We start from the raw sequence: 20473 nt of genomic DNA, 5'->3' as shown, positions 1-20473 counted from the left end.
AAACAATGCAGAAAATCTTTGGCGGTAAGAGGAGCACCCAAATTAAATGGGAATGTGTTCTAGGGTCCCTTAGGCATCTTTCCTGCAACTTTAAAGTAATTTCATTTTTTGGCCAAAATCAAAAAAAAAACAAGGGGTTAGCCTTACATTTTTAATGAAATTTGAGCGAAAATTGACTTTTTTTCTAAACAATGCAGAAAATCTTTGGAGGTAAGAGGAGCACCCAAATTAAATGGGAATGTGTTCTAGGGTCCCTTAGGCATCTTTCCTGCAACTTTAAAGTAATTTCATTTTTTGGCCAAAATCGAAAAAAAAACAAGGGGTTAGCCTTACATTTTTAATGAAATTTGAGCGAAAATTGACTTTTTTTCTAAACAATGCAGAAAATCTTTGGAGGTAAGAGGAGCACCCAAATTAAATGGGAATGTGTTCTAGGGTCCCTTACGCATCTTTCCTGCAAGTTTAAAGTAATTTCATTTTTTGGCCAAAATCAAAAAAAAAACAAGGGGTTAGCCTTACATTTTTAATGAAATTTGAGCGAAAATTGACTTTTTTCTAAACAAGGCAGAAAATCTTTAGAGGTAAGAGGAGCACCCAAATTAAATGGGAATGTGTTCTAGGGTCCCTTAGGCATCTTTCCTGCAAGTTTAAAGTAATTTCATTTTTTGGCCAAAATCAAAAAAAAACCAAGGGGTTAGCCTTACATTTTTAATGAAATTTGAGCGAAAATTGACTTTTTTCTAAACAATGCAGAAAATCTTTGGAGGTAAGAGGAGCACCCAAATTAAATGGGAATGTGTTCTAGGGTCCCTTACGCATCTTTCCTGCAAGTTTAAAGTAATTTTATTTTTTGGCCAAAATAAAAAAAAAACAAGGGGTTAGCCTTACATTTTTAATGAAATTTGAGCGAAAATTGACTTTTTTCTAAACAATGCAGAAAATCTTTAGAGGTAAGAGGAGCACCCGAATTAAATGGGAATGTGTTCTAGGGTCCCTTACGCATCTTTCCTGCAAGTTAAAAGTAATTTTATTTTTTGGCCAAAATCAAAAAAAGAACAAGGGGTTAGCCTTACAATTTTAATGAAATTTGAGCGAAAATTGACTTTTTTCTAAACAATGCAGAAAATCTTTGGCGGTAAGAGGAGCACCCAAATTAAATGGGAATGTGTTCTAGGGTCCCTTAGGCATCTTTCCTGCAACTTTAAAGTAATTTCATTTTTTGGCCAAAATCAAAAAAAAAACAAGGGGTTAGCCTTACATTTTTAATGAAATTTGAGCAAAAATTGACTTTTTTCTAAACAATGCAGAAAATCTTTGGAGGTAAGAGGAGCACCCAAATTAAATGGGAATGTGTTCTAGGGTCCCTTAGGCATCTTTCCTGCAAGTTTAAAATAATTTCATTTTTTGGCCAAAATCGAAAAAAAGAACAAGGGGTTAGCCTTACATTTTTAATGAAATTTGAGCGAAAATTGACTTTTTTCTAAACAATGCAGAAAATCTTTGGCGGTAAGAGGAGCACCCAAATTAAATGGGAATGTATTCTAGGGTCCCCTAGGCATCTTTCCTGCAAGTTTGAAGTAATTTCATTTTTTGGCCAAAATCGAGAAAAAAAAAGAACAAGGGGTTAGCCTTACATTTTTAATGAAATTTGGGCAGAAATTGACTTTTTTTCTAAACAATGCAGAAATTCCTTTGGCGGTAAGAGGAGCACCCAAATTAAATGGGAATGTGTTCTAGGGTCCCTTAGGTATCTTTCCTGCAAGTTTGAAGTAATTTCATTTTTTGCCCAAAATCGAAAAAAGAACAAGGGGTTAGCCTTACATTTTTAATGAAATTTGGGCAAAAATTGACTTTTTTTTTAAACAATGCAGAAATTCCTTTGGAGGTAAGAGGACCATCACTCGACATTCAAACACCCAATATTTGAACATTTTGGGCAAAGACATTTTGGTGATGCGAATCTTCACAGGAAAATACAGATTGATACGTGGAACAGTCTTACACTATTTACAAATTTAATAACTTTGAATTTTACAAACTAGTGATCCGTCTAAAACTTTCACACAAACAAAAACAAATTAAAAATACATTTTACAGTATCAAAAAAAAAAGGGTTCCAAATTGTAATAACACAATCATTTCTTTGAAGTAGCAGCAAAAATTGTTGCTTAGTATCAACTGGTTTAAGCGCAAATGAAAAACCAGATTTTGGCCAAAGGAACCTCTTGCCCAGGTAATATACATTTACTATTTTTACGGAATGACAATATATTCTCTCTGTATGAACAAAAGATGGCACCCTTCAAAGAGCACACCATGTGCTATAATAATAATAGTTGGTATTTATAATGGACAGGTGTTCAAGTTGCTACAGCATCATTAACCCTGCTCATTGGGCCCATGAAACATTCCAAATACCATCTCAGCTCCCTGGGGAGTATACAGCTTGATGCCGCCATTCTGGCGCAGGCGGTTGAATCCATTTTCATGTATAATTCGGTACTTTTGATGTTTACTCATGAACAAGAATGATGCTTACACAATTTCTGGAGAATTGAAGGGACGTCATCAAGCTACAACAGTAGTTAATAGTGACGTTCACTATGGATCAAAAGATCACTGGTTAAATCCATTCATACCCTTTTCCCCCCAACCATTTTTCTTCTTCAAATGTATAATTTGGATGATTTTAATTTAAGGGAAAGACTCTGAGAACCTGTGTTTTGCAATGATTCCATCGAAACCACTAAAATAGTCATAAAAATGAATTCACCTGCTACTGAAAAAGAAAAATTTGTGCATGGTTGCATGTGTACACCTGCATATGGCACAAAGAACACATGCTCTCAAGGCATAAATAGGATCAGTTGCATTTCTTCCAAATGTAACCTACTAAATTATTATCAAAAAGCTTACTTGGATTAAAGATCAAACTAGCACAAAACACCCGTGAAATGATTCCGTCTGGCATGCTGTCATTTAGAAGATATCACAAAATGAAGGTGGTTTCTTAGGATCAGTCAGATGACTGATTTTTGGAATAAAAAGTGCAACTGATGAAATTGTGTATCGTTATCAAAAGATGGTTGTGCATGATTTTTCACTATTCTTCTCAAAATGTGTAATATTCACCGAGCTGAGACTTGAACGATTTGGGTTTTGGACATTCTCCTTTGGATTTTGAGTGGTGTATGGAAATGAACAAAATGTATTTAACGCAAATGATCCTATATGCCTTTCAGGGTAAGTGGTAATAATGGTGGAATGTGGTTAGGGTGCGGAGGGTCTACTTGCTGTATGGCTTAGCGTTAGGATTCTCTCTCTCCTTCTGGTATTCCGTCTCCATCTTGGTTTGAATCTTGTCCCAGTCTACCTCAACCTGCGACAAACATCAGATCCTATCATAAGTATTCTTGTACACTACAAAAATCAAGTTAAGAAGTACACAACGTGTACAACACGTACACACCAATCTATTTACCGCACTACATAAACCTTTCTTACAAGGAACTCCCAAGATATCAACTTTGTTGTTTATGCAAATGTTTACGCTGTTTTGTTTTGTTTTTCGAAAAAAACCTGCATCGCCGCATCAATTCTGGAACTTTCGTCTAACCAGAGACCGACTATTTTTAAAAAAAATTTTGGCCTTATACCAGCAAATATTTTACACAATGTTTCTGGAAAGGGGCTATCTTTAAATAGTTTGAGAACAAGGCAAGACTAGTGAAAAGGGGGGTATATTTATTGGGCTTACCCCACTGGCATACTGCAAGAAGCGTTTGTTGGTCTCCTTCTTCTCAAAGCTGTCCAGGAACTGTTGCCGATGGGCCAAGACGGTGTCCACGTGAGTCTTATGCTTCACAGCTAGCTCGAGGGCTCTGGGAAGAAAATGAAGGTGTTGTCTTATTTGGAAAAATCTCCACTGCGCATGCTTGGCATGTATGGTAGCTGCAACTGTAAACTAGCGCCATGCACAGATACAAGTTTTTAAACTGGCTACAGTGAACAGGAGAATTCCAAAAGAAATTGGTGGTCCATCAGGTTTAGAAAAGTGAATGTGAAAACGATGATCAAGATGCATTTTTTAAGATGCTTTTTTCCAAGATCACATTTTGTAAATAAAGTTAAAGCACTTTTAAAATGTTTAAATCTAAATTTGACCATTTATGATTGGTTCCAATGGGCCTTTTATAGGTATTGATGGCATTACGTCATTGGTCAGCTGAGCTGCATCTTTTCATCAGCACATGCAATTTCATCGGTTACTATGTGTTAACATTCAGCTCTCCAGACTCAGGAACCATTGACTTTCAAGAAATGAGTCTGGGAGCTAAACAAGCTAATGCAAAAAATTCCTGGAGTACACCCATGATCTGCCTAAATCTAGGACCCATCTGTAGAAGTTTGGTGAAATTTTGCTATGTTTTGCATTGTCATTCACATGGGAGTTAATGCAACGCAAACAATGCGATTCATTAGTGTGACGTCAGTTCAGTTAAAACCACGCCCACTGCCCATTAAGTAGCATAGGAACCATTGGAACCGGAAGCTAACACAACTGGAGTGTTTATCCAATGGGCGCTAGTAATCAGTGGTGCGCGCAGGTGTGTGACGTTTTTACTAACGAACCGGATAATGTAGATTTTAAGGAGACATGGGCATGGCAACTCATACACACCTATCCCAGTTGTACAGACTGATGTTCATCATGATAGCCCTGAAGACAAGTCCCGCTTGCAGCAGGATGCCCTCCGCATCCTGGGAGTTGCCACAGAATAGCGCCATCTCTGCATTACGTACGTCCTTCAGGGGCAGCTCCTTGATGTATAGAATGTACTGGACCTTGTCAGCCTGAGGATGGAAACATGGATGTTATGAGAAGGTGACTGCAAAATATACTACAGGGTATATTAAAGAATATACCACAGAGTATACCATAGAATAAACTACATAATATTCTCGGTATACAGAATGTACTGGACCTTGTCAGCCTGGGGAAGAAACACACATGATGCTATGAAAAGGAAGTTCTTAGAATACACCTCAGAAGATACTATTGAATATATTACAAAGTATACTACAAAGTATAACACAGAATATTCCTCTGAATAGTAGGAGTGGACAGAATGACGAGGTCTCTAAACTGCTTTAATCTACACCTTTACAAGTGCTCTATCACACTATTATCCCATGTGGATCACTGATATTGTTCAAGTAAGCAACAGGTTACAGATTGAATAGTGAAGTTTACTTACAGCATCTATGGCCGCATAAGCCACCTCGGCTGTGTTGAGTTCCTTGGCATAGGAGGCCATGGCAGCGAGACACGCCCACAGAGCTTGGTCCTATGACAAATCAAATATCAATGCATCAATCATAACAGTGGGGAGTCAAATTAACGCAGCAGTAAATTCCTTGACTTGAAGTGCTGTGGCCCTGCTTCGAATCCTGCACAGCCCACATGTGGATTGGGTCTGATTCGTCCTAACCTGCGTCTGTGGGATTCCCCAAGAATCCCCTATTTTCTTGGGTTTTCCTCTCACCTCTAAAACTGAACATGCTTGAAAAGACAGACAGAACAGTCTGGTGTTGAGTCTATGATTGGTGATTAGCCGACCTACAATTACTTGTTTACAAATAACAACTGTAGACAAGAATTTGATGTCTGTGTCAGGGAGCTGTGGACAGGAAAGGCCTTGGATCTTACAAACCGTGGTTCTACAAGAAAACCAAAATCAATACAATTATATAAAAGTCACAAGAGGGCGCTATATAGGTCTCCAAGTGAGACACTTGTACAGTTTGTTTGAGGAATTCTTAGTTTCACAACCAGAAAAGACACAATCATGACGACAGTTAATCTTGTTGCAAGCAGCTCTACAAAAAAAAAATCATAATAAAAATAACTGCTGGATTTGCAGGATCTGGGAGGTTAAAGGTCAAGGGTAGCCTTCTGACCTTGACAAATCTACAGAGTCTGACTGCATCCTCCCATCGACTGCTGTTGACCAGGTCATGGAGCATGGCTGGATAGGGGGAGATGCCTGTACTGACCAGGGCTCCATCAGCTCGCCGGATGGTCAGGTGATTGCCCAGGAAATCAACAATCTGTGGATTCTTGCCAAACTCACTGCGTCAGGGAGAGAGAGAAAAAGATCATGACGTTTGACAATGTGTACCCCTACAAATTGTGTGCATTTAATGCCAAGCTATAGACCATTCCGAGAACATTGTGGACTTTGTGCACTCTATACGTCACTTCATGGTGCCACCGATGAATGTTAGGTCAGGGTGGGACTGCTTTTCAAAACTTGTCCCTTTCGAATGCTTAGCCAGGATTGAGCAATAATTTTGGCTTGCCCAACTCTCCCCTTTTTGTCTAAAGATGTAGCTGTCCCAATCAGTTTCAACACTGAAGGACTCCAAACAGGTCGGTAAGATGGTGTCCATCATCGCTCCTGACTTCGGCCTTCTAGGCCTGAGTTGACATAGTAGTAGTTGTTCCTATACACTAACGGAGACCCCCTTCAGTTTCAAGGGTCTGGGTGCCGAAGTTCTCAAGAATTCATGTTGTTGATAGCGCCCTCTACTGCTGCGGCTTGACCATGCCTGCCAGGCTCAGGAATGAATGAGGGGAATAAAATCCAAACCCAGGCTGCAACCAAGACTACCTACCTTGCATCTTTGACCATGATAGTGAGCGGCAGGAGTTCCCGGTCTACGTAGGCTACGCTGGGATAGAACCAGACTGTCAACTTGCTATCCTGCAGGGCTGCCAGCATGTTGGTGCCGTCGTTAACGGCAAGGCTGGAGATCATATTACCTATAGGGTCAAAGGTCATTCAGAAGGGTCAAAGCTCATGCAAAAAGGTCAAAGCTAATGCAACTTGAACAAGTACTGTTTGCTCATTGAACCTACCAAGATATTTTCATTGCCATAAACACCACACCCTTAACAATGACAACTTGGATTTTTTAAGGAGTTTGAAATGAAACATTTGCCATCAAATCAAGATTTACATTGCTCAAGTTGTTATGCCCCACACTTTTCAATGTAATCGGCGAATGGAACACAGTGGTCCAAAACTTACTTCAATCCAATGTAAAATGTACACAGTCAAATACAATGCTTGTATGCTTTCCATTCCAATAACTGCATCAAAAATGGCACACAGATAGATTCTAAGTTTCTCTTACCAAGTTTGACAATCTTGGGTGGTTTGCCCACGTTGCGCACCGTGCTGAGATACAAATCACGATTCTTGTCTACAATGGCGAGATGTCTGTCACTGGCTGGCCCACACTGGTCCATGGCTATCTCAACGATCTCAAGCTAAGGACAAAACGACAGACAAATGGACCAATCAACAACAGACAAATATTTGTCATCTTCTGTCAACGTCATATACCACAAGATATATGCTTTCACTGTTGCGCTTCTCAGTGAGCAATTTCATACAAAAACATTGCATAGCAAATTGCTGTGTATTTTTAAGATTTTTAATTTGTAGCCAGGGAAATAGCTCAACATGTTAATGTATTGCTAGACATGCAATTAGAAAATATATTAGCAATGAGATGGTCAATACGAACTCAACTATCAAGGTTAACTATTTAATAACTCAGACAGAAAGCATGACTGCTGATCCAAATTTCACACATCCCTGCAATTAGATACATACCTTGTGAGCGAGCGGCTTATTGTCAACTTGCCGGCTGGTGGCAGAGTCAAAGAGATGAACCAGCTTCTCGTCTGACTTATCCCGGACTGCCACGGTGTCATTGCTGACACACAGGGACTGGGCGCTCAGTGTCTCAGAATGCATCCCAGGGAACTTGGGCGATGAGAGAAGGCGACCCTGGAGGATAAAAAAGGGGAAAAGTTCATCATAAGTCCTAACAAGTCATCACAAAGCCTAACAAGTCATCACAAGCCCATCACAAGCCCATCACAAGTCCATCACAAGTCCATCACAAGCCCATCACAAGTCAAATCACCAGTCCATCACAACTCCACCAAAACTTCATCACAAGTGTATCACGAGTCCACCTCAAGTCTATCAACATTTATCCAGTCTTAAGTCAAGTAACAAGCTGGTCAAACGAAATGTGGCCAAACAGTTAATTCTCATTGTTCGTTCCCAATTACTTTATTGAATTTCAAAGATTAAATCTAGAAATCTTTAATTGCTTGTTATTTGATACATGGTGACGTCATAATGATGTTATTACATTTTTGCACATCTTCAGTAGGTTGTGCATTTTTAATTCAAGTTGAAGTTGATATCAGGTTTCCCTTTGACAAACAGTTCTGGAAACAATTTTGTCTTGGAGAACAATAATAGTAAATTCATAAAATAACAATAGGTGTTGGGCTCTCAGCCCATAAATCAGTTCTTACACACATGGCCTTGAGGGGTACCACCAATACAGAGTAACAATATGGACAATGGAACCCAACAAGTTAGTTTTTCAAAATTTTAGTAATCCACATAGGGAAACCCAATTGGCTTGGAGATTTCAATAAACAGGAGAACAATGTGAAGCCGCCTCTCCTGTGATTTTAGTCTTATTTTTACCTCATATGTGTACAGATGAATTCCAGCACTGTCCACTATTGCAAAATGCCTGGAAGAATAAAAAATGATCAAAGGAATGTGATGTCACATGACGAATCTAGGCATAATTTTATTCAAACGTTTTTAGCCACAAGTACATAACTGACTGGCTGTTGTGACAAAAAAAACCAGTGACGTGGCTGTTCAAAAGAAAAGGAACATGTTCACTGGTAACAATCAAGATTTCAGGTATTGAATCATGATGGATCTCAAACTGGTTTTTCAATACAGAAACATTTAAAGTGGTTTATTTCAACCCAGTCAAATATTTATGAATGAAAATTCATTCCATGCTTTAGTTGACAAATTTCAAACTGAATTACCAATATAGAACGGTGTCTTGACATGCACATTGTGGCCACTTTGAACCATTTTCCATTGGTATGGTTATTTGTCGAGAGACTATAATAAATCTTCTTAAAAAAAATTAAAAATAAAGGCTTCTAAATAAAGAACTTACTTTTCTGCCTGCACAATTAGAGTCACTGTGCCTTCCTTGAGGTCAAAGATCATTGGGGTATTCCAATTCTTGGTACTGCAAAATGGTACAAACAGATAATGACAAAAGAAATAACTACTTATTTCAAGAAGTAATTAAACAATCATTGCATATGGGGGAACTACCTGACTATATTTCTGATATTTAACACAGGGAGGGGCAAGGTGTTGCTTGTGCACTAGCGTAATTCCAAATTTCCATCATTGTAATTGGTTCTGGTTTCTACCGCTATGTCTGATACGTCTGATTTGAATCGGCCAGCTCGGTCTGGCATGCTCGGTGGTCCAGTGGTTAGGACCTCTGCAGCAGCAAGCAGGTCATGGGTTCGAATCCCATCTAAGCAACCTTGTCAATGTGTCTTCACAAGCTCTAAGAATTCACTGAGTACACAGTGCTTACAAAGTGACATAGTGAAAGGCAAAATGAGCACTTCATATGCTCACCTGTAGACATAGCACTGTGAGGATGTGGCCACTACCAGATGGTCAAAGCCGATGGAGGTCTTGATGATGCGATCTCTGAACTCCAGCTTCTCCTTGGCATCGTTGGTCACGTTCCTGACGTGGATCGTCTTCCTGGAGATGACTACCACCTCAAAGTTCTTCCATTCCAGACGTCTGCGGACAAAAAAAGGGGATAAAACTCAAACTTACAGACCACACAATCAAGAAATGCCTATTGAAAAAAAAGGGTTTTCAATCTACTGACTGTCTTAATGCTGTCACTGAGTAACTTTGGCCATTAATGACCTACCTTTCGATAACTTGAGCAAAGATGACGTGTCCATTGCCACAGGCCCCAGCTACTTGGGTGCCGTCCCCACTCCACGCTATGCAGAACAGGCTGCCTGTGTTGGGCTTCTCCAAAGCATATGACCACTGTGGGAAATAACAGATGTTGCAAAATATTAGAGATTTCGGACGATTGAGGCTATGGGCTCTGTGCACAAGTACCCCCTCAACGGTAAGGAAGGGAGAGTTGGGGGAGACCACTTGGGGTTACATTTGAACGCATTACCGACGATGCCTGAAGCTCCACAAAGATGCTAAAAAAAGGCTTTGTGCACACTCAGAATAAAATTAATTGTGCCTACTTCACACCATACGCATACAAACCACTACGCGCACAAGGTGTGTTTTTTTCCACAGGGCTCTCGAAAGTGCTAAATAAGCGCCCTCTCCAGTACGCGCACAGAGCCATATGCCTGTTAAAGTGCTTGTTGATTTTGGATGATGTCAAGGTCTTAAGCTGTTCCTTGTCAATAACTTTATACATGTTATACTGGATACTTAAAAGCGAATTGGCATGAATGTTTGAATGATTGAGGCAGAGGTCACCTCTCCACAGAAAAAAATAAAAAGTAAAAGATGATTTTGGAGGATTGACGTAGCATCCAATTTTTATCAGGAGGCAGTTGGAAGATTTTGTTAAGAATTGAGGATGCATCCCAGTGATAAATGAAAGGAATCAAGCCATTATTGTTGAAGCCAGATCAGATCACCTCACTTGATGAGAAATAGTCCCACCACTCTAACATAATGATGTCACAACTCTGCTTCAACTCACCCCACTCTTGTCGCACAGTCGTAACGTGTTGAACGAGCCAATGGCAAACAGCTGGCCGTCTGGGGCCCATGACACGGAGACTATAGGATACTCATGCGGATGACTGCTATACATCTGCCTACCATAGGAATCCCAGACCTTGTACCGGCAGTCCTCTGCTCCAGATAGGATCAGGTTGTTGACGGGATTCCAGTCCACCTTCAGGATCACCCCCTCGTGTGCCTTCCACTGTAAACAACAAGACGAGGCACCCCTAGTAGAATATGGTCCCAGACCAAATTGGTTTAAGTGGTTTAAGTATTCAGGCAAAGCCAATTTGTTTGACCAAAGTAAGGCTTAAGCAAGTCTAAGTTACAAGTGACAGTCAGTCAGTGAAATACGTACATAAAGGACTAAAGGCTGGCTGTCTTGAACCAGCAACAATGGCACCCAATCAAGCAAAATGAGTCACAAGTCCATGGAGCTTCTTTTGAGTGATTCGTCTTCTGACAGAATCTTACACAATAGATAGCAGGCCTTATTCTTAAGCAGATGGGGCAGACTTAACGCCATTGTGAGTTAATAACACAGACTCGAATCCAAGGTTATTCAGGTATATTTACATGTTACTTCAGCGCACAAATTACATTTTTATAGTCTTTAATTGTGACATTTAAGTCAAATTACTTAACTGCCTAAATAAGTGGGATTTTCCAGTTTGTACCCGTTACATTGTGGTAATTCACTATGGCCTACAGTAACAGTCAAACTTTTCACCCACATATCATCTGTATATGTTAAGATATCAAAGTGATATATCAAACTGAAGTGCAAATTGTGCACTTCCAACTGCATGTGAAATGTTTGTGTCCTTATGGAAGAGATTTTACCATGACTTATGTTAAAAAAAAGTTAATATATATTTTTATGGCAATTTCTATCTTACGATGCCAAGATTGTAAGTTGATGGTCCATAACTTATAAAAAAAATTAACCTGATTTTAACAAACATAAAACTCTAGTATCATAATTATAATTTAAGGGTTTTTTTCAAAAAAGGAAAAAATGTAACCTGTATAGGCTTGGCGTTTGCCTGCATTGACTTTATGATGAGCTGCTTGCCGTTTGTGAACAACACTTGGTCAGAGTCTGGTGACCATCCTATCGAATACACTGGAGAACCTGGAAAATAATGTTGCAGAAAAGATAGGATTAAATTTCTACAAAGACGAATGTGGACATGAGATAATAAAAGCCCACAACTAAGACGGGTTGTTTACACCTGTGTATAGCGAGTGCACTCTCAATTTTTAAAAAAAAATTCTAGATGACACCATCCAATGATTTACCTGTTTGTGCTAACGTTGAGCGCAGCATTCCACTGCGAGACCATATCTTGACCTGTCCATCCTCCCCAGCGGTGGCCATAGCGGTCCCATCATAACTCCAACGGCCGGACAGGACTGCGCCCCGGTGTGCATCCACCGACTTCTCCACACGCCCAGACTTGGAGATCAAGAGGAATTTTCCTGGGAAAAAAAACAATAGAAGTTGAAATTGCCAGTGGATTTGTAAGAACCTAGGCGGAGGAGGACCTTGGATTCACAGGCATTTCCCACATTGGAAGTTATTTACAGAATGTTCATTTTGATTGATTTTTTTTTCTAGATAGTTTGCTCATGCCAAGCGTATGTATGAAGTCAACAGCTGGCTCACAGCCGTTTATCAGATGTAGAATTTGAGAAAACAGATTGTTCTTAGGTCATTAGTATTTGTTCAAAAATTCCTCTTTTCTTTAAAATGACAGCATACTAGGATCAACAATTTCCCAGGTTTTTTTTTACTACTATTTATTTACAATCTTGTGGGTTATTTCTTAATATGTGGCACTTTTGTTTCCGATTGTTTGCAGATGGTCATATGTCTGTGAAATGGCATTAACGGTGCTAAAGTACGCAAATCATGTTGCAACTTACCATCCGTGGAGGTCAGTACAAACACATCAGCCTGAGGCTGTTTGGTTTTTCCTCCCAACCCCTTGGGGAAGAAGTGGATGTCTGTAGCATAGACATCACTGGGTAGTTTGGCAAGGGTTGTGGTTTCGTCAGAGAGCAGTTTCCATCGCAGGATTGTGTGGTCGTCACTGCAGGAGTAGAGCTCTTCGGATGTGGTCCAGGCGACACAGCTCACAAGCTCTGAATGTGCTAGGTAGTTAAGGATTATCAATCTTCAAGGGTGGGGAAAGGGGGGTGGACTTGAGCTAAGTAAACAGTGATTAACAATGGTCAATATGGAACAGAGTTTTTGGAAGGATTGGACTTGACTGGCTTGACTTAATCATGATTCTTGAGTCAGGATTAAATTCTCTTTTTGTGAACTTCATAATTACATCTAAACATGAAGTATCTATTACTATCTACAGTCAGCAATTTACTGCATGCTTGTACAAATTACCTGGCTTCAATGAATATTGCATGAACACATACAGAAAACTAAATTAGAGAGAGTCAATTCAATGAGAAAAGAATGTGTGACAAAGGATATGTTTGGCATCTTTAGCAAGTGACGTCTTGAAGCGCATTGTGAAGCGGTGAATGCTGATCCTCACAGGTGCACTATGACGACAAATCACTATGGTGTAAATTCAAAATGTTGATGATGAACACCGAATCTTCAGAATGTTGATCTGTCACCAAAAAAAAAAAAAAAAACTGATGAGGTTACTATTTAACTCATTGAAATCATTTTTCATTTTCATTTTCATTTAATTATTTCTCAGGTAGACACACATACAGACATGAGATACCATACAAATATTGTGAGCTCCAAGGTTACAAAGAAAAAAAAAGGAAAAAAAAACTATATTTACAACACCCCTGAAAGATTGCCAAAAAGCGAACTAAATCACTATCTGGTGGCTCTCCTAAAATGTTATTGATAACAATTAAAAACAATTAGCATGCATGTATAAAATGTCCAGTCTTATCAAATACATGTATTGCTGTTTATAGCAAAAAAGTCTTAAGATTATTTATAGGATAATTGAAGACTGGAATATCAAAGCTACAAATTTATTTAATAGGCCAAAGATGCTAAGTTGATTGTTAAGTTTACTTACGAATTATGCAAACATTAATGTAGAAGTTAGGAATTAACTTAAGACGTTTTTTTCTCCGCTGTTCAAGTGTTACCATGGTTACAAACCTCAAGAGGCAAGGTGTCCCAAAATGCGGGGAAATCTTACGAACAAAGATGGATGAAAAGCATTAATATTAGTTCAGGATGATTGATGAGTTAAGCTTTTTCAATTCTCAGTTGCAATTTTTTTTTCAATATTTTTGATGAATATTGCAATAATAAGTGACCTCACTAGTCACTGAATGGTTAAAATTATAAAAAGTGTTGTTGGACTTGGAATACTGCATTTCACCCTAGACTGTGACAGCCACTGAATGGAAAGTTGGCCATGTTAAAGTGCTTGCAATAGTATCAAATTTAGCTCACTGCATTTGCAAGCAGCGCGTGTGCAGCGCAGGACGGTCACCGTCCTTCAGCGCCACGGTGCGGTGCAGCCGCTAGTCTGCGGGATGACACTGGCACTGTGTCACTGTCAGTGTCAGTGGCCAGTGGCGTCTGCAAATTGAAATGTTTTTTATTGCAAAAAGTAACGTTACATTTCGTCTATTCCTACAAAAGGTAATCAAAATTAATCAACATATGCTGTGACTTCAAGTAAATATCTTTAGAATGAGATTCACATTCGTATTTTGAACATTCAAAGAAAATCACCTCCTACCTCCGCATTAAGCTCTGCTTTCGTCTGCCTCCATTTTAGATTTCGCAGAAGGAATTTTCAATTTGCGCATGTGCAAAAGACCGTCTGCAACAAAATAAACAAACTCAAACAATCCAAACCATTTGATTACGCCGGATTATATGCATAGATATTCACAAATCAATCAGCAATGTTGAATTTTAATGATGATTTTAAAACTCCAAAGAAATGTATGGCCAAATCAATTTCTTTAGGGGACAAAATGGGAAATATAATTTATTTTGTTCGAGGGTGCAACCTATCAACCATGCCGCAGTGCATGCTGGGAAGGCAAACAACTTTCAGGCGATGGCCGGTCCGCCCGATCTAGATCGTTCGTTGTGATGTGTAGCAATGCGGAAGTGGGGAAAATCGTAAACAACTCAACTAATAATTAGTGCCGTGTGAATTTTGCTTTCCATGTGGTATAGCTCTATATTTACGTCAATAGCTTGAAGGGTAAAAGGAAAGATTCCCATGTCTGGCCATCACTTGTCACTGGCAGTTGCACTGCCTGTGCACAAACCGTATGGGAGTTGGGACTGGTCTGAACATTTCTACTTTCTAGGCCTAGGCCAGGGCCTCAGTGTTTTCTCAGTAAAGTGTTTTCCCTGCTAATTTTGACTTTTTAGGACATGTTATCACTTTCTGATGGCCGATGGGTCATTTTGGGGGAAAAAATACTGATGGACAGATATAGGAATCTTAAATTCCAATTTGATCTTGCCATAACATGATAATTTCAATTGAATGTGTATTTAATTGGGCCATCATGATCATGATGATTTACCTCTAGCCCGACTGCGTCTGGCCGTACAGTACTATCGCAAGCTCTGTAGTACTACAGAGCTTGCGATAGTACTGTACGGCCAGACGCAGTCGGGCTAATTTACCTCATGAAAAGTTTGATTTGACTTGGTTTTTCCCCATTTCAGATTGCTTTTTTGAAGTTCATCTGATCTACTTTTGCCAAAAGATTTGAAGAAGATGGAACCCATCAGAAGCACCAGCCGTTCAACATTGAATGTTACGATACCCAGTGAGATTGAGGGCAGCGATGGTAGCCCCCTCCAAATAGGAGGTCAAGAGGTCACTCAGGGGTCAGATCATGGGTCAAGGAGCTCACTGCCCAAGAAGACCCAACCCAGCCCTGTACTTCAACAGAGGGAGTAAGTGCTGATGTGTTGACACCACAATTGGTGAAAATCATGACAATTTGTTCTTTTACTAGTTTTGAAGCTGTCACACCTCAAATACGGCATCTTCAAAAGCATAGTTGGGATAGGCCCAACTATATATTGGGGACCAGTGCTGTAGTTTGGGTGTAACAGAGACATTCAGACTGTCTATATCCCCTGCCAAAAGAACCTTTAATTAGGACATTTATTGGAATATACAATACTTACTCTTGCTCGGGCATAAACACTGTTGTTCATCCAACAGAACTTTAATGTGTGTTCATGCTGAAGTGTTGGTTTCCAAACTGTTTGTTTGGGGGGGAGTGTTACATGTCAGCCAATGAAAACAAACAAGATTCAGTTGCACAGCAGTTTTGATTGGTTGCTATATTTTATCAATCAGCACTGCAGACTCAAGAACCATTCAGTTTCATGAAAATGGGTCTGGAGACTAGATAAGGAAAAAGTTCCTGGATGTCCATGCCTACCTACATTGTATTCCTCTGTTCCTTCCCTTTTTGCTTTCAGATTGACAGAGATCCTAGCAGCTCGTGCCATTGAGAGATGTTGGTGTTCCTATAGAGACCGGCAGATGTTTAAGCTTCTCAAGCATGCCATCTGTGCAGCAGTGAGTCCCAACCAAAAGACCCTGCTGGCATGGGCGTCGCCATACAACATTGAATGTTTTTTTGAGGGGGGTGGGGGTGACAACGGACCGCTCTGCGGGTACAGCTGGTGAACAAAATGTAAAGGGGGGTTGGGCACTGAACACCATCAGACTAACAGGGGACTGTTCAAAGCAGACAAAATTGGACACTGTCCAACAATATGTGGTGCTTTTTGTAGCGACACATATGCCGACACACAATTGTGCCAACAGGACAGGGCTTTTGCTGATTCCCCACTAGGCACGCCCCTGCCAGTTGGACCTACTACGGTAGTATATTATTCATTAACATTTTCAAGGAGGACTTTCTACTCTTACTGTGCTTACTAAATTTCACACTTTTTTCTTTCCAGTAACCAAAAAACAAATTAAAAAAATTGAGTCTAATGCAGAAATTGTTTTGTACCTTGACAAAGTCCCCTTCAAAAGAAATCTTGCATTCGCACCTCCCCTCTGTCTCTCTCTCTCTCTCTCTCTCTCTCTCTCTCATTGTTGTTGTGTGTTGTATCACCAAGGTGTTCTTTACGTTGAAGTTGTTTTCTCTCTTTTGTCAATAGGAGCATTCACTTACCCATGAGATTCTCCGTAAAGTCAGTCCCATGGAAGCCAAGCTCATTAGAGACCCTAGCTTACGAGCACGGGTGCGCTTCAGGTAGATACATGTGTGATCAACTTTTTCTTATTATAAACCGCAACTTTGTTAAGTCATTTTTTAAACTATGGACTCGATGCAAAAGTACCCCCTCACTCATTTGCAAAGAGAGAAGAAGGAGGAACTCAAACGCATTATGCAAATGCATTTGCTTACACAAATACTACTCAGTTTGTGCACATTCAGAGTAAATTAATTGTGCATTCTTTACCTCGTACATGCTAGAAGCAATGCTTGCACGAAATGCCTCCATTCTGCAGAGCTCATACAAATGGTCAAGAAGCCAGGGATGCAGTCAAGTATGTCACAAAGTCCCTGCAAGTCCATCACAAGTCCTCCAGTCCCAATTCAAATCACACACTATTTAAATGAGCTGTAACAAAGGCATTTCTTTGTTATTGTCCATCCGCTGGTTCTTGTGATGGCCTTGTGATGGACTCGCCTACATCCCTGCAAGAAATGCAATCTACTGTCCATAGAATATCCAATGAATACAGACCATATTGAATTCAGCTATGACAAAGACTCACTTTTGTATTCTTAACTTTCTTCTTACAGGTTTGCAGGGTCTGAATTTCCACCCATAATTCTCTTCAAGGTGTTCACTCACACAGAAGGTACAGGGCTCCAGTACCTGAGCGGCAAACGCTGCATACAGCCTGCATCCGATGTAAGTAATAAAGTGGTACTTAATACAAATGCCTCAAGCACTTTAAAATTATTACCTCTGTTCATCAGGCAATAAGACCATTTTTTGTAGCAGATTAAGATCAGTGCAATCTGTTACCTAATTACAGGTACCCATAAGTCCCTCCAAGTGGTCTTCCCCAACTTTTTGTAACTTTTGAAGTTTTGAAGTTCATGTACTTGTGCTCAGAGTCTATAGGAAAATGACAAAGCACGGTATTTGAGATTCTTGTACCTCCAATAAACCCCTTTGAATTGTTGCATACGTCATTACAGGCTGCAGTGGATGCGTGTCGTATGATGGGCCATCGCAAGTTCTATGACCAGCTCATAGCAGACACTTGCCAGCATGAGCGAGACAAGATAACCAGTGAGGTTGACGTGACTACAGTTAAGGACTATATGAAGGTGAGGTGTGGATCAAGAATTGGGACCTATTTCTACTCTCTTAAAGGCCTTAGGATCATTGGCATTTATCCTAAATGTAACCTACCAAATTCTTATCAAAAAGCTTACTTGGATCAATTTAGTTTTTCATTGAACTTCATTTTTTTTAATAACCTTGTTTTGCAGTATCTGAGCAAGTTGGATGAGATGCCATCCTACATGGGAGGCAGGGAGAACCTATGGAGAAAACTGGATCAGTCTGGTGAGTCCGTTTATCATCGCAAACTAAAGTTGCTTTTGACAAGTTATGAATATCAGTATTAAAGTAGATGATATTTTTCAGCAATGTTGCACTAATACACGGTGGTTCAATTAAGTGCTTGTTTTATTTAAATTTGCAAAAATTTGTTTAAGTTTTGATTCTCACATGGACATAAACATAAAGGACAGTTTCTGCATCTCAGTTGATTCTAACTTAAAATCTTCAGCGGCATCTATTAAATTTTTGTTCCAATCTCAGTTTTGCCCAGGACCACCATCTTGTATGATGTGATAGACTACCTGAACAGGGGTGGTAACTCCCCATCAGTGAGACTACAGGCTGAAATGCCCATGCTCACAGCCAGGCCGGTCACGGAAGAAATGCAACGAGAGCATGTAAGGATCATCTCGGAACTACGGTAAGCCACATTCAAAATCATTTGTAAAGTTTTATGGACATAAAATCTTGTAGGAATGATTACTGGCTAGTTTTGCTATTTGTGGCTGCCAAATCATTTTATTCTCCAGTAGTTTTTACAACATCCCCTTTTCTTCCATGTATTTGTAAAATATTACCTAAAGAAATCCACTGTGGGGGAAGGAGCACCCCTTGGCATCAAATAAGGTCCAGCACACTCACCCCCCCCCTTGAAATATTTGTCTGGATCCACCAGTGTGTATTACATGTATCCAAAAAGTATACATGCATTAGTAATCAGTTCAAATACCCATACAATCCTCACACTTATTTATTTTTGCAGAGAACCATTAGCGATACCCATTGCGTCCCCTACTTTCAAGCCGTCAAGCTCCCGAGCCAGCACATCTGGCCACACATCCAGGCGTTCCAAACAAGCCAAGCAAAGAGCATCCAGGATGAGAAAAATGTACATGGAAGGCAAAGCGGAGGTGAGGCTTAAACAATTACTGAAATCATAAAATTACTACAAAGTACCTCAAGTATCTATTAGTTGGTTCTACCCTTCAGCCAGCTGACCTTGGCAAACCTGGTGGTTGAGTGGTTATTAAGACATCTGCACTGGCAAGCAGGAGGTGGTGGGTTCGAGTCCCACCCGAGTAAGCTTGTGATTTTCCTTGCAAGCCCTCATACGATCCCTTGAAGTAACATTGGTGAAGGGTAAAACCCAATATTGAATTTACATCTCAATGCAAAATTCCATCACACAAAATTGTCCTTGAGTTGTCCTGATGATACCAAGTATCTCCCTTTTTTGTCCTTCAGTCAAGAGGTGAGAATCCCTCCGATGACGAAGCTGTCGGTACGGTAGCCGCCGCCCAGGTGATGTCAGAGGACTTCGATGATGACAGAATGCTGGATGATGATGCAGAAGAGGAAGAATGGCAAAGAGAAGCAGATCAACTGTATGCGTGGACGCAGGACTTGTCTTATGAGGACATTGGGCTGACAACACCGTGCTGACACAGAATTGTGAGGACCTCAGTTCTGCTATTTAGAGACATTCTTCTGTGTGGCCCCTCAGTTCTGTAATTTGGAGACTGCGTGCTGTGAGGACCTCAGTTTTGTAATTTGGAGTCATTCTAATGAGGATCCAGTTCTGCAATGTTGAGACATTCTGCTGTCAGGACCCGACATGAGGACTTTGGGCTGACGACACCTTGCTAGCACAGGAAAGTGAGGACCTCGGTTCGGTTACATGTATTTGGAGACATCATACTGACTATGCTTTACAAACACCAGACTTGCTACACCTTGGGCACGTTTACATCAGTGGTGTGCATGATCACAGGACCTGTCATATGAGGACACCTTGCTGGCACAGGAAAGTCAGGCCATAAGAGTTACTATACCCAGGAATGCCAGGATATGTTCACATCAGGTGTTAGCGTGGATAGAGGACCTGCCATATGAGGACATTGAGCTGACGACACCTTTAATACTAACATGTTAATTAAATGTGAGGACATTGGTTTATAGAGTAATTAGCCTTTCACTGTAGAATCGTGTCAACACAGCTTGTGAAATATTGTCCAATTACATGATACAGTCGAGTCTCCTTATAACAAACTCGTTCGGACTTAGCCAAATTGTTTGTTATATCAGAATTTTGTATTAAGAGGGACATCAGTCGGGACCAAGGCTTTATGTTTGTTATAACCAGAATTTTGTATTAACAGAGTTT

At 40.1% G+C, this 20473-nt stretch overlaps 2 protein-coding genes across 9 annotated transcripts; one reads left to right on the top strand and one right to left on the bottom strand.

The window, feature by feature from the left end:
- Positions 1-1993: 1993 nt before the first annotated feature.
- Positions 1994-17638, bottom strand: LOC119723348 (intraflagellar transport protein 80 homolog). 3 transcript variants are annotated; one of them, XM_038193929.1, is made up of 19 exons: positions 17507-17638; positions 14462-14545; positions 13210-13351; positions 12642-12866; positions 12015-12194; positions 11738-11847; positions 10687-10914; positions 9874-9998; positions 9564-9737; positions 9082-9156; positions 8583-8631; positions 7686-7862; positions 7201-7336; positions 6679-6826; positions 5962-6133; positions 5259-5348; positions 4682-4854; positions 3758-3881; positions 1994-3379 (listed from the first exon to the last, which is right to left on the bottom strand). In XM_038193929.1, exons 3-19 carry the CDS (start codon positions 13244-13246, stop codon positions 3287-3289), a joined length of 2316 nt encoding a protein of 771 aa, XP_038049857.1. In that variant the 5' UTR covers positions 13247-13351; positions 14462-14545; positions 17507-17638; the 3' UTR covers positions 1994-3286. The 3 variants fall into 3 exon arrangements, with proteins under 3 accessions (XP_038049857.1, XP_038049858.1, XP_038049859.1); XM_038193930.1 differs by lacking the exon at positions 17507-17638 and having other exon boundaries at positions 14455-14540; XM_038193931.1 differs by lacking the exons at positions 1994-3379; positions 3758-3881; positions 4682-4854 and adding an exon at positions 4935-4994.
- On the top strand, positions 14747-20333 carry LOC119723349 (putative uncharacterized protein CXorf58). Of its 6 annotated transcripts, none has more exons than XM_038193934.1 (10): positions 14747-14853; positions 15415-15648; positions 16186-16285; positions 16882-16976; positions 17535-17646; positions 17940-18071; positions 18237-18312; positions 18571-18730; positions 19073-19220; positions 19555-19752. In XM_038193934.1, exons 2-10 carry the CDS (start codon positions 15467-15469, stop codon positions 19750-19752), a joined length of 1203 nt encoding a protein of 400 aa, XP_038049862.1. In that variant the 5' UTR covers positions 14747-14853; positions 15415-15466. The 6 variants fall into 6 exon arrangements, with proteins under 6 accessions (XP_038049862.1, XP_038049865.1, XP_038049860.1 ...); XM_038193937.1 differs by having other exon boundaries at positions 14755-14904; positions 15456-15648; XM_038193932.1 differs by having other exon boundaries at positions 14755-14904.
- The last annotated feature ends 140 nt before the right edge of the window (positions 20334-20473 follow it).

Source organism: Patiria miniata, unplaced genomic scaffold, assembly GCF_015706575.1.
Source record: "Patiria miniata isolate m_02_andy unplaced genomic scaffold, ASM1570657v1 HiC_scaffold_17, whole genome shotgun sequence".
NCBI lineage: Eukaryota > Metazoa > Echinodermata > Asteroidea > Valvatida > Asterinidae > Patiria > Patiria miniata.
Note: the sequence above shows the minus strand (reverse complement) of the source record. Positions and strands in the feature narration are given on the sequence as shown.